Source organism: Solea solea, chromosome 4 (genome assembly GCF_958295425.1).
Source record: "Solea solea chromosome 4, fSolSol10.1, whole genome shotgun sequence".
Taxonomy (NCBI): domain Eukaryota; kingdom Metazoa; phylum Chordata; class Actinopteri; order Pleuronectiformes; family Soleidae; genus Solea; species Solea solea.
Genome location: NC_081137.1, coordinates 7,471,086 through 7,486,033, shown reverse-complemented (window position 1 = coordinate 7,486,033; position 14,948 = coordinate 7,471,086). Strand labels below are relative to the sequence as shown.

General features: G+C 41.4%; 1 protein-coding gene across 1 annotated transcript; it reads left to right on the top strand.

The window, feature by feature from the left end:
- Positions 1 to 4,897: 4,897 nt before the first annotated feature.
- On the top strand, positions 4,898 to 13,344 carry LOC131459002 (transmembrane protein 47-like). Its single transcript, XM_058628419.1, has 3 exons — positions 4,898 to 5,343; positions 8,727 to 8,867; positions 11,991 to 13,344. Exons 1-3 carry the CDS (start codon positions 5,127 to 5,129, stop codon positions 12,170 to 12,172), a joined length of 540 nt encoding a protein of 179 aa, XP_058484402.1. The 5' UTR covers positions 4,898 to 5,126; the 3' UTR covers positions 12,173 to 13,344.
- The last annotated feature ends 1,604 nt before the right edge of the window (positions 13,345 to 14,948 follow it).

Genomic DNA, 14,948 nt, shown 5'->3' with positions numbered 1-14,948 from the left:
AAATCATTTTCCTCTTTACATAAATAGATGGGACTTTAACTGGAATGAGGGCGCACAATAATGATGATTCATACTGTCACAAATATGTTGATTAATACATTGATCTACTGAAGGCATCACTTTCTAAGCCACCGCTTCAACAAAAGCCAGAGCATAACAGGTCCTTGTTTTCCAGAGGCAACAAAAGTAGGTGACTGGTTTCACAGTTACGCTGCGTTCTATTTGTCGTCTATTCCTCTCCCCTCAGGCAGAAAAGCTTCACTTTAAAACTCAGCTGTTGTCACATTCTGGAGCCTCTCCTTTGCATGTCAAGCATAACTCTAATTCACTCTGATGGCTGGCTGCTCTGCACCTCCCTCCACTGAGCCGCTGCCCACTGCCTGCAGCCCGAGCGAGGGCAGAGGAAGAGAGTGTCAGTGCAGGGGGTAGTTTATGAGGGAGGGTGGGGGGCGTACGCGAAGAGAGGCACATTTGTACACCTCGTCGCTCTCAGTGGGGCGCTGTGTCATGTGACGCCTCGTGCCAAAAGTGAACATGTCGCCTTCTCCAAATCTGTTCACGTAACATCGTTGTTTGTTTTGGCTTTGAAATAATCGATGTTACTCACAGAGAGTGAACATAATATCCCTATGAAGGGGAAGAAGGAAGTGAAGACACTTGATATCTGTGTCTACTCAGGTTTTATATGTTGTGCCAACAACACTGAAAAAGGAGATATCCTTCCCATTTAATATAATCGCAACTCTAGTGTATTTAATCACATACAAGTTTATTTGCGCCACATTTCTCATGGATTATGGATAAATGCATTATTTATAGCACTAAAATACAATAAAGGGTTACATCAACACAACTTTTCCTAAAAGATAAAATCATATTCATAATTACGACCACCTGAAACTATAAACTGCAGTTTTTGTTACACCATCATGTTTCTACAGTGGCCCTGAATGGCTCGAGAGCAGAGGTCTCAAACACGTGATACACCGCCTCAATCAATTTAATGTGGCCCACCAATAATTTCTACATAGTTATATTTATCATATCAATAAATCTATTGCATATGTATATATTGTTTTAATTACAGTTGATTTCATTTTTATTATTATAAATATATATCTATATTGTGGATTATATTGTTTCGTATCAAAACAGAAGAGACTTTTACTTTGAAATCCTGTGAAAGATCATAAACATTCAACCCAGGTCATTTGAGTTTGAGATCATGCTCTAGAGAGAGATTTTTACTACTTTTACAATAATCATGCCAATGACAAATTTTGCCAACGTGGTGAAATTATTCAACATGGGCAAACTGACATCACCTCAAAGTGCTTTCATTACTGTCATTACTGTCAACTGCCCTTATAATAACAGAGAGTGTGAAGTGATTTAAATTCTGCTCAGCAAATGTCAGGATGTGAGGTGGAGCTGCGTCGTCCCAGCTTTACTTCCTGTCACTGAGGACCTGTGTTTAATGTGCTATCCTCAATTCTATCCTTGGAGAGAATTTGGAGAGAATGCAGCTTATGTCAAGATTCAAGTGAGGTTACGAAGGGTTTCCAGGGCAACAGGGACAAGACATAAATATGTCAAGGTTGCTTTGTATGCTGATGTCAATTTAAATCTGTAAATGACTTTTGCAGAGCTGCATTTGCCTTTCTGACGGTCACAATTTGCTTGTTTAATCCTCAAAATAATGAAAATCTGGCCTTTCAGAAAGAGCTGTGTGCTCACTGTGGACATTACAGGGCGACGTGGACTGCAGGATAAGCATAAGTGGTTCACAGCTGGTGTGAGGGGGGAAACACGAGAGATGGGTGGAGAAGGACCGGCCGGCCGGCGAGGGGCTGAGAGGGGAGGGGAGGGGTCTTGTGGCGATATTGTGGGGGGTTTTGCAGCCATGACGACTGATGGCGGAGGAAGTAAACAGATGTCCACAAGCTGGCAGACAGGCCCTGAGTGGACGAGCCACAGAGAGACAGGTGGACACTCTGGAACACAGTGGGACTGTAGTGACTGTGGAGCCAATATCCAGACTGTGGATCTGGATATAGAGCACAGACACTGTGGTGTTTTTATAAATAAATGTCATCGTGAAATTGGGATTGAATTTAATATGAATGGGATTCACGTTTGAGGTGACAAATTAAAGTTTATACAATGAAATGTGAATGTTTCTCCTTTGAATTGGAATATTAGGTCACCTCTCTTCCAGTGTGTTGTGATTCAGAAGTGATGATTCAATGATGACTAATGGTGACAGTAGTGACTGCAATGATGATGCAGCAAGAATGCAGTCGTCTCCGGGGTGAAACATTAAACTGGAAACATCACTGACAAGTAAATCTGAAGCACAGAAAGCAAGAAGAGACACACTGTTGTCCTCAGCAACACCAATCTGTCAACATGACCTTCAGTGGGACACTTACAACCCAGCTGTTTGGTTCACAACAGGCTGAGGGTCCAAGGTGAGTCGACTCTGTGATGCCTCCAGTGTCATGAATCATGAGGGAAAGAAATTCAGTAAGGCTATGATCACTAGACTCAATACTGATTTAGATCAGATATGACGGTTCATATTTATAACTTTAGGGGTCTTGTATGTGACTTTCATGTCTGCAGAGTAACATCAATGAAAAGAGTTTGGATATGAATCACTGAGATTCCACAACACTCTAAAATCAGCCTGCATGGGATATTGATCCTGGTCCATGAGTGTTTTATTACGTAAAATTGTTAAAATTACATTTCTACACACACGCTGCACACAGCATGACTCATCATGGTGTGATGATGGTCTTCCCGTAACAAAAGAGATGAGCAGAGCAGACCCTGTGCAGTACTGGCAGCATCTTTAAACAATGTCTCATTGCCATGGAAGCTTATTTGTTGCTGCAAAGGCCTTGAGAGGCTCCTTTTTGAGCCTAATCAGCTGCAGCCTCTCCAAGAAGAGCACAATGAGCAACACAGGATGACGTCATGTGATGAGAAGTCCACAGAGGAGCCTTTTCCCCCTCAGAAACACTGTCAGGCTCGTCGTTGTCAATTAAACCGCTGCTGAATCACGGAAAGTGTCACCATCCTCATATGTTTTGCCGTTTTCTCATCATCTCACCCTCCTTCCATCTGCTGTCTCATGGTAATCATACAGTGCAGTGTGAACATCCGAAGGTGACTCCTAGAACAAAACATGGAGGGTGAAATAAGACACGTTTAAATGTGGGCCGCTCAGACAAGACAGGTTAGAATTAGGGAAAGAGGATCCAAAAAAAGTACAACATGACCTGGATTTTCTTTATGTTCTTTCATGTCAACACGTGGGGAGTCACCATTGTGCCCACTCAAGTAGCTTTGTCTGCTCGGCAGATTTTCTAATGAGGGGCTTTTGGAGGAGGATGACAGAGCACTGTGCCTGTTCTGGCAGTGGAGGAGGGGCATTTAAAGGAACTGAGCAATGCTCGGTCCATGGATACGCCTAGTTGTAGACAGGCTACCACCACACACACAGAGATGTCCTGCTGGCAGCTTGGTAGTGCCATTAGGACTAAAAAAAGGGTGAAACTCTCATTATGTTCGATTCACTGAAAACCCCTAATCTAGGCTCTAAATGACAGGGGTAGAATCAAACCGAACAGGGCAAGAAGGCAATAGAGCTTCAAATTAAACTACTCGGATCAGTTGTGTTTGCACTTTACACTGTGCTCCAAATATTCACAAATAACAACAACGCTTTATATTGTAATAATAATATCAGTGTTTCTCTTCTCTTCCATTTCCATAAACTGTTACACAAATATTTATTGAAGGGAAAAAAAGGAAGTCTTTAAATGTGGTTCATTCTCAAACATCTGAAATGTCAACAGCCGTTTGATTGTTGTGACTGAAAATCACTATTAGGTTTATGTTTTCAACTGCCTATTAACACAAATAATTATTTGGCCAATCACATGGCAGCAATATAATCCATTTTGGCATGTAGACATGGTCAAGAGCATCAAGAAAGGTGATTTAAAGTTACTCTGAATGTGGTACTTTGTGAGCATTTTTAGAAAATGCTGATTGTCTGGGATTTTCAAGCACAACAATCTCTAGGGATTACAGAAAGTGGTTTGAAAAGGGGCTAAATATCCTGTGAGCAGTGGTTTTGGGGATGAAAATGCCTTGTTGATGCCTGAGTTTTGTGTTCATAGCAAGGCAACAAATAAACCAAGGTTTGAAGGAGACCATCTCTGAACCCACAACACATCAAACCATGAAGAAGATGGGCATGTTATGATGTTAGACCACCACCTTGAAACCATGGATTTTTCTTATGTAAACACTTTAAAGGTGCCCTATCAAAAAAAGCATAATCGAATACAGTAAGCATGAGTGTTTTGGTTTGATTGTCCCACTTTACTTAATCATGTTTATCCATTTGTTCTCGCGCTAAATTAGTTCACCAGAATATCATTCCACAAGGTGGAATACAGTAAATTCAAGAGAATTAGACCAGGTTCAGGTAAATCTAGTTTGATTTTATGTTTCTCTATTATCTGTTTTACATGTATTATTGTTATTCTATGTATTTATCTGATGGTGTGAGCAAAGAAAATCTTCCTGCTCTGGCTGGGCAACACGTTCTATTCTAGTCTAAGAAAAATGTTACATGACTGCCATCTGCTGGATTATTACCACATTACAACATGTAATCCAACCCTGAGTTTCAGACGTTGGTTTTAGAGGAATAGTTCACAGTTATGTTAATATTGGTATGAATTCAAATGCAAATTATATTATGCGGTATCATGGACCTATGAAGACCTTTGATATATATATATATGTACTTTGATACCTTTAAAGGACCCAATTGACTTTGATATAAAGGCCACCGTTGACATGATATATTATAGTATTATATCATATAGAAAGAAAATAATCTTGATTTCTTCTTCCCTGAGAACATTTATTTTGAAAAGCTGCTCTAACCGGATGTCCCCGTTAAACTTTTCCAACTGGACACACTCTCTCTCTCACTCACTCACACACACACTCACACACTCAGACAAAGCAGTGCAGGCTATGGTGGCAGTGGACCAGTGAACAGTGAGCTCATCTCTCAGTGACAGTGTTTTTCTGTGAACATGTCCGTGAACGAGGTTTACGTGTTCAGACCCTTCAAACTGATCGCGCTGCTCTGCGTGTTTCTGGCTCTGTGTCTGGACGTGGTGGCTCTGCTGAGCCCAGCGTGGGTCACTGCGGAGCATTTCTCCCTCTCTCTGTGGGAGTCCTGCTCACAGTCCGCGGCGCGGGGACCGACAGAGGAGGCTCCGTGGAACTGCTTCTCCACCCTCACCTCTGGTAGGAGTCGCTGCCTGTTGTTTGCGTGTGTATTTGTTTGTTTGTTTGTTTGTTTCACGTCCACCAGTGTATGTTTTCACGACGAGTTGTTTGTAACTTTTTGTTCCTGGGGCAAATTATACATTTAGAGTTATGAACAGGGGCGTACACAAAGGGGGCTCCCAAAAAACGGCTGATGGTACCTTAAAGGGATAGTTTGGGTATTTTAAAGTGTGGTTGTATGATGTTGTTTTTAGCATGATGTTGTTTTAAGCATGTGGTGCTTGTGCACTATACAGTTGTATCATGGCTCGGCTCAGCTCGACTCAATAATACCTGGTACCCGATACTTTTTTAGCACCTGCTCTGGTGAGGTTCCAAGCTAGCTGAGATGATACTAAAATATTGACAGACAGGCTACACCGAAAACAACTGTTTTGCCCGTTACTAGTTTGTGTGTCTGTGTGTGAAAACTAACCAAACCATGTAGAGTCATGCCGTGCTACAACTGCATCGTGGAAAAGTACCAATCACTCTTACTGAAAACATGGCAGCCAGTGGCGAAAAATACAAAGAAATCCCTTAAAATATGCTTGTCAGTTTGTCCTGTAATTATACAGCCGTCTCATCTGAAAACTCCACTTTGTACCCCACTTATTGTCCTGCACCATAGTCCATAGAGAAAACGAGCAATTTTAGCTCCCAAGGACACTGGAGTTGTGAGTACTCGCAGGCCAAAAGCACTCACTGCATTATCGAGGTATAGCGCTTCCTCAGAGAAAACATGTTTTCCAGTTATCCTGTATTGCAGAATATGTGCCGCGCTGAGTAATTACGCCTTGTGTTGCAACGCCCCAATTGATGGAGGTGGTTTTAAAAAGGCATGTTATCAGTGGTTTGTGTCCAGGTTCTGTTACAGTATTGGGACCATGCAGAGGCAGCATATCCAGTGTTCGATGTAAACAAAGACGTATGTATTTGTTGTCCATCAACTCCCAGGCACAGTTTGTTTTAGTTTGTCTTTTTTTTTTCCCCCAGCAGCTGAGTTATTCCCAGTTTCTTCCGCTGCTGATGAATTTCCTCTGCTCATACCAGAGCAGTGACGTGTGTGTCACCGTGTGACCGTCACTGAGATGTCCGGCTCAGTTCAGCTCTTTTGACTCGAGCACAAAAAATGGGCCAAAAATAGTACTTTTTTTTATTAATTGATCCTTTAATCATCAGATTAAAGGATCATGAAATGAATAATTTGCTGCCACTTTACACAAGATTATTATGCCAATTATTTTGGTAAAGATGATAGTTTGTCATATTGTCTATTTGAGACCATGTTGACACAGTAATAGTTGTCGAGTGAATAATAGTGATCAACGATATGATATAAAGTCGATTGTAAAATGTTAATTTATTGATCTGTTTTCATGCTCGTCCATGTTTGGAATGAGGAATAAAAGGAGTCGTAAACACAGTTCCTCTGGCAGATAAAGGGTTAACAACAGAAGGCTTTGCAGAGACACATTATTGAGCATCTTCCCCCGTCATCCACTTCGCCAGCTTTGGACCCACCAGGTCGCCTTTTGTCAAACTGAGAAGCCACATGATAGGAGTGTGTACGCCTCCAGCCCACTTCCTCACCCCACCAGGGGAAGAAATCTGTTTTGAAGTGAGCAGATTTACCAGCATTTGGCCGGTGTGGGTTCAACATACAGTAGCTGACTGTAACACTAGTAAAAAAGAATAAGGATAGATGTCTGAAAGCAAAATTGAATATGTAGTGTGGTCTTTGTTGTTTGCATTTCACCAGGTGTGAGGGACTTCAGCTGCAGATTTCCCCTCCGTCACTAACACTCTCTGCTACAAAGAGGGGAACAGGCTCACACTGTCACTGACAAACTGTGGAATGTGTTGGGGTGAATAGGAGGCGTGTCGGTTGCTCTAAGTGTCTGCAGAGCTCATTAAATCGGCAGTGAAAGGGTGCATTGAAGGGTTAAAGGTGCAGTTCACCACAAGGCAAAGCTGATTTATTATGCACATATTTTCATACCTATCCCAAGATTATTTAACCGTAGTTAATCGTCGGAGTGAAGTAATGTGACAGGCATGATGATTCCATTCAGAATCAGTAGCAGGTGTGTTTTTAAACAGCATTAAAGGGACAGTTTAGGTTTTAGAAAATATGTTTTGACCCGCACGTCTCCTGCTGCCTTGTTTGGTGTGTGATGTGTTCGACATTTTAACCTAGTGATGGAGGCAGTGCCATGATGTAAATCCTGGATTTTATCAATGGGCTTTGGTTTGAAGAGTGAGCAGTTTAGAAAACAACACAAACAATACATTATTGAGATATTGTAGATTCGATTGGCAGCCATTTTTTCACCGTCTGTGCCTCAGGTTGGTCCTTGGTGAAGTTAGCAGTGTGTCACTGTCACAGTTAGTCTCAGTTAGTGATGGAAAAATGTACTTGTGGTGTGAGTAGACCATTTTTCTCCTCTCTTTGAAGAAGCTCTTTTAGCCAACACCACATATCAAACCACATAATGGACCAAAGATGAAAAAAAGGATTTTCTGGAGGCTGAATCAAATGGAGTTCAGATGTCTCGCTATCATAAATGTTGTATTTTACCATTCGGAAGCTAACTGAGAAAGAGCACACCCGGCTCAGACTGTTCACTGAGCTTGTTTGGCTTCAGCAAATGCAAATTTTCCTTTTGATTCGAGTCTTTTGAGGTTGGGCTTTCTTCTGCCAGTGACAAGTGGCACATCAAAGCGCGGATATTCAGTGCAAACACAAATAGAAGAATTAAACATTTTCTCCAATTTGTTTCAGACTCTCGTGCTTTATTTTTTTTAAATTAAAAAGTAAGTTTTCGGTTAAAGTGAAAAAAAACATTGTTTTGTAGGTGTTTCCAGGGAACAGTTCTCTGGTGTAGTGGAAGTGATGAGTTAAAATAAATAGAATAAATGTGCTGTTAAAAGCCACCAGCTGAACCCACATGGAAAAGGTTGGGAGCAAGTAACATCAAATTCAAACCATAACAACTTTACACAGAGACCAGGATACATTGTTTTTGGACTACTTACAAATGTAATTAGACAAAGTTAAATGTGTGTTTCACTGCAACTGAAACTTTAATTGTAAACTCTAATCCAGCGCAGTGACCTGTAACTTCCACTTCAGTTGCACGTGTAATCCGGTTACTGTGACTACCGAGTTACAGATCACGGGCTGGTGTGTCATGTGGACCTTTGTTTGTTCTGCTTCACTCACTTCACTCCGTGGGGATTAGCACTTGTTTTGTGTTTTGTCAGCACACTGCTCCATTCAACAACTCACTCCCGCGATTCAGGCTTTTGTGTGTGAGCGGGACGCACCACTCTAACCTGCGTGTGTCCCGTCCCTGCAGACTGGCAGATTGCCACCCTGGTGCTCCTGGTGGCCGGCGCTGTGGCAACTCTGGTGGCCTTTTTGGTGGCCCTCATCTCCCTCTGCCGAGGAACACAAAGACAGCACTACCGCACCGTGGCTGTGTTCCTCTTCACTGCAGGTACGTCCGCCTCTACCTCCTCCATCATCCTAACAACTTCTCAAAACATTGTATGAATAATGTATCTAACGTTCAAGCAAAAAGTGTACATACAGAACAACTGGAACAATTTCCATGTAGAAGGTTTTTTTTTTTGTTCCAATGCAGAAGAAAAGAAGGAACTCAATGGGATTTGCTTGTTGAGCTAGTTTTTTCTGTGATGTAGAGTCTGGGGAGCTGCAGGCTCATGTGCCAAGAAAAAGCAGCCGCAGAATTTGCAGACTTACCAACACAGTGAAGTCACTGAGTGAAAAAAACAAAACAAAAAAAACACAAGACGCCACCCAAGACTCTCTACCCAGCGTTGCTTCACAGTTGGACTTCACTTCTCCTGCATGCTTTGTGAGGAAGTCCTACGGGTGAAACCAAATTTTGACACTGGAGGGGGAGGATCTATCTATAAAACATGCAATTAAAATAAAACGGTTCAGCAGTCATAAGAAAGAACTCAGTGCTCTGTACAAGTGACTCACAGCCTTAGTACTTACTTTACTTTTAACAGTGATGAAACACTAACAACTTACAACAAACTAACTCTCCCCAGTTCCTGGTTTGGATTATATAAAACAGACGTCCTGTTGTGTATTGCAAGTAATGTTCCACCTCCTGCATTTTTACATCATTCCTGAAGATTCCTCGTGAAGGAATAATCTGGATTATGACAATTATGTCCTGTATCCACCAGCTGGTACAGATTAGTTCAGTTTGGCATGTTATACACTGGACCAGAATTACAGCCTTGAGAATTTTCACTTCTGATATGTTTCTTTTTTGACAAATAATGCCAGACTACAGACGTTTATTGAAGTAAACCAGATTAGGGGTTACCATTCCGAACTGAAAATGCAGTGGAGTATGGAAACCTAGCTATCGAGCTCTGGAAGCTGACGTCACACAGTCCCGTCATGCAACACTTGGCAGGAAGCAGTGTGGCCTCCTTCTGCTTGAATTCCTAGACATGGACAGTATAACTGGCAGCATATTACATATGAGTTTGAAAATGGAGATGCACTGTTTGCTTTGAGGGCTGTTCATGGCTGCAACAGGAGCGAGAGAGCATCTCCACTGGCGATCATACCAGGACTGCACATGTTTACAGTATACTTCTGTGCACTTTGCAGCAATGACTGAAAACCCTTTCTGCTGAAGACACTAAACACTCTCTGGATGTGTTAATGGTAATGCCTCCTCTTCAACCCTTTTGTTGTGGGTTTTTAGCATCTTCAGCAGCCTCTGATGTTTTTTTCTGCGGCAGAAATATGTCAGACAACTTGTCTCTTTGCTGGTTGCATTCATAAAAAAAAGTCAAGATAATGGATAGCTTTTGTGCCCCTGGACAAACGGAAGTGCATTTTACTGCATCACCAAATGGCAAAGTTGGATCACTGCCATAAAACGGTGTCGATGCTCAATGCAAGCATGGACAACAGAGCTTTGAGAATCCCCAGGCAATGGATTCCTCTTGTGCTGTTATCATTTCATATCAAGTACAGAATCCAACACTAAGTGTTCTCTGAAGTAGGATGAGGCAGCGTTGAAGATGTCCGAAGTTTCTCGTTTATTCAATTGACTGACAGATTTTGTTTCTCTTGCGTCCGTAACTGCATGATATCAGCACTTTCACTTACAGAATCTCCTCTGCAGGAGAGTGAACAAGCATATTTCCTAAAAAGGGCAAACCATTTCTTCTGTAAACTAATAATATCCTCCGCAGTCCAAATGGTTTCACGGCCATAGTGTGAGGTAACACAAACATTAAAGTGAGGATGTATTGTAGGGTAACGCGGGATTATTTTGTATTATTTTGCGTTTTGAAGGACATTTAAGAGCAAAGTGAGGGATTTTTGTCCAACTCTGTCCCCTGAAAACATCATTCACAAAGAACCAGTCTGTGCCGTCAATGTAATGGGTTATGGCGGTTGACTGTTAGCCATTTACTGAAAAGCGTGGGAATGCAGTGTTATCCTTTCCTGTGAGTAATTGCTTTAAAAGTCTTGCGAGGAATAAGGTCTCCATACAGGCACACACAGTCCACAGTGGAGCAGCAGCAGCAGCAGAAGGGCTGCTTGTTAAATGCCCCTTGGCAGAATCGACCGTGGCTGTGTGGTATTTACTTTCTGTCCAGAAATATGACCTCAGTGTGGCTGCTCGAACAGTCTGGGCTTCATCAACACCGCCACATTCTTGAGCTGCCGTTGGTTCTCCTGCACGCCCACTGCTCCATCCTGAAGGAAGGAAAGGTGGAGTCGTGGTTACAGAGAGTCCTTTCCTCAAGAGTCACCTTAGCGTGCTCGGAAAGGAAGTACTGGGACAGTAGACGGCAATGCTCAGTGACAGTCAGAACAGCAGTTGTGTTTGTTAGAATAGTGTTCCACATTTCACAAGGTCACAGGAACTCCACAGACTTTACCTTCTGAGTGTGGAAATGTGTTGCCGACGTCGGCGGCTGCGAGTGGAGAGCGGCGCGCTACGTCACAAGAGTCCTCACTTTCCACCGAAGAACAAACCCACAGGAAGAGATGTGTCATGCAAAGAAAAGTGTTTTTGTCTTTTTGTTATGGCGGCATCGCAATAAGCAGGAAATGGAAATGCATTTCAAGCCGAAACATTAAAACAGATCCTTTGTTAAAGCAGCACCCTGTGCTCCTCGTAAAATTTACCATAAAAGTCCAATTATTTTTAGAGTCTGGAAACAAATGCTTCAAGGCTGAATCTATTCCATTTCAAAGTATCTGAATAATTTATGACACAAGATGAGTGAAGATAAAGTGTTGATGGAGGGACATTGTTGTCCAGACACTGGTGGTGAAGGTGCTCGATGATTTACTGAGACTGACAATGGATGAGGAATAATGAATCTGAGATGATTAGGCAGTGATGACGGGGAGGATAACAGCAGTATGAATACTCTCCAGTAGAAAGAAAAACAGTATTTAAATAGGAAGCAGCGAGATAATTGGGTTACAATGAAGACGTCTTGCTGTGCTGTTGGATTAAACTGGCTCATGAATCGCTGATTAGTAACTGCGTTTTTATGCAGACTTTTGCATTAATGGCTTTGAATGTGTTCTGTTTTGGTTCCAGTGGTTCTGCAGGCCTGCGCTCTCGTCCTCTACCCGATCAAGTTCATCGACGGGACGGTGCTTCAGACGTATCACGAGTTCAACTGGGGCTACGGGCTCGGCTGGGGCGCCACCATCTTCATGCTGGGTGGAGGGATCCTCTTCTGCCTACGGACGGACATTTACGAGGATGCTATGTACTGAGTCCTTCTTCAACCTTCTCCCCTTCACTCGTGGGAATACACACACACACACACACACACAAACACACAGGATGTGTGCTACTTTCCTCCACGTGGCCAGTGCTTGTGTGAGGACAGACCCTGTTCCTCTCGTTCTCTTGCCGTCTTGCTCTCTCTGTTATTTTTAGACCGGGTTCTGAAGGCCTGATTTAGGCCGGGGCCATTTGAATAGTACCTTCACTCCCCATACCTACCCTCTCTTTCCACGTATGTGTATTCAGTGAAGTGGGTCCTTCAGCCCTGCCATTTTCAACAGTGCGGTGCTAAAGCACAGAGAGCTTTCTGGACAGATGCTGGACGTTTCCACCGTATGTTTGCATGGATCTCTCTATTGTCAGAGATGTGATTGTGCAGTGGCTGGGCATTTAAAGGGACTGACATATCTCTACATTTCTTTTCTTTTTTTTATTCTTTTGGATGCATTTGTAAAGGGCACACTTGTTGTTCATGTATTTATGGCATTTATTCCTACTTAATGATTATAGAAACACCCTGAATTTGTCTCTCCATGTGTTCTAGCTCACACATATCCAGTAAAACTAAACCATATAAGAAGTTTAAAATAGTCAGCTTTGATATTTACTGGAGCAAGCAAGTGTTTGTAGTTTGCTTGGAAAATGGCAACGTGAATGTGTACAAAGTGTTTCTACATGAAGGAGAATCCAGACTAAACAGCTGTAGTTTATTTTGAGAGTTTAGGACTGTAAATTATTTTTAGAATAAAGTTGTTGTAACTGCTTTAAAAAATAATAAATAACCCAGGGCAAGTATTCTTCCGTGCTTTGGTATTAAGTTAATTAGCCACATTAAAATATATATATTGCCAATCACAAAGCACATTTTGCAGTTTTACAACCGAGTCAGAGTTGATGTATCCATGTCATTGAATTATATTGAGACATTTTACTGCAGTGTCATGCTGTGTGGGATGAATGTGCTCGAAGGCTTTATTTAAACTTTATAGCAGTGCACTAAAATATCACAGTCATTATTAATTGTGATACAGAAAAAGTATGAAACCCACTTTTCACTTGCAGTTTGCAGATCACTAGGATGGCTTAAAGCTGTTTGTTTATACTCTTTTCCTCTCTGCGTTTGTAAATGGCAAGTTTAAAAATAAATCCATTTTATTTCCCTGGATGTTTTTGTGTAAAACAGAAGGCACTGCCACACTTGAGCAGCCTGGTGTGAAGTCTCTCTATACACACTTTCCTTTTTCTTTTTTCTTTTTTTTTTAACTCCACAGAGTTCAATCTGCAACAGCTGGTCAAAGAATCTTTTGGGAAAAACAACGATTGCTGTTACAGCAATGTGGAAACTCCCCAGTTGTGGAGCTTTCGAAGCAGAGAGGCACAAAATGCTGCACTGTGTTAACCTGATGCTCTGTTTTTGTGAACAATGTAGTGGTGTGTGTGGAATGAGTGATTTGCCAGGTCAGTAGTTGTCTTATAATAGCATTGACCGCTCAGGAATTTTTGAAATGTGGTCAGAGGTGACGTGGTTACACAACAACGTTGAAAAGGGGGTGAGCAGTATGGTTTTTAAAGTGTCACAGATGTGGTCACATTAGGGCTGGTCAGTAATTTAATAAAACGTCACAATATAATATACTTCTTCAAGAATCAATACATCAGAATGCATTTTGAAATAAAATACCAAATACCCAGCTAAGAAAATGAATAACGTCAAAAACGTTAGCCACTCTAAAATTGACCATAGGTGTGATAGTGAGAGTGGATAGTTGTTATTGTTTCCCTATGATGGACAGGGAACTGTCCAGGTTGTGACCCCGCCTATCACCCTATGTCAAAAACAGGAAGTTTACAGGTTACAGGACCGCCTAAATTGAGGGCTGGCATTTAATACCGGACAGTGTCTTCAGTCATAGAACATGACGATAAATGAGTAAATGAGTCTAGAAATGTGATTAAAAAATAACACAAATAATAAGGCCCATATAAACACTTTTATTTTGAAATTCTACTAAACCACCCTCCTGAATAGTTGCTATTTCCTATGAAGTTAAGATTCTTTTTTTAAACTTGACCTGCCCCCTACTGGCCAGACTAGATACTAATTTTTTGACAGTTTTGATAACAATGGTATATTATCTTTTGTTGACATCAGCGCACGTTACTCATGCTAGTTACTTCTCCCAAGAGTTGTGTTTGTGTTACTATTGCGTTACTTTTTTTAATGTTCAAATATGTTCAAATGAACTAAATTCAACTGTATGTTCAATTATTTATAATAAAACTGAATATTAAATAGGTTTAATAAATGAAATGGACACTTAATAGAATCAATTCTGAACAGAATGACCACTATTTTAATGTTATTGTGCGACAATGTGAGATAAGACACCTGCCAAATGTAATACATTATTGTATTAATAATTATCATTACAATGTTTATAATTATCAAAATAAAAACAACAAAACAAACCTAAGCCACTGAGGGGCTGCTATACTGGTACTTGATGGTAGTTGAGGTGTCTTCTATTTAGTAATTTTCTGCACCTCACAGTACCGTGCGCCACCTACTGTGTCTTCCAGGTATTACATAAACAAACAGATAAGCCAAATAAATGGCTCTAACACACCGGCCCCAATAGTAAATGGCAGCTTACATTACAATTCCCTTCAAATTAAATTACAGAGACATAATACCAGGAATACACACAAATTGTACCAAACAATACCCAATATTTGTGCACATAACTTGGTTTCACTCAGAAT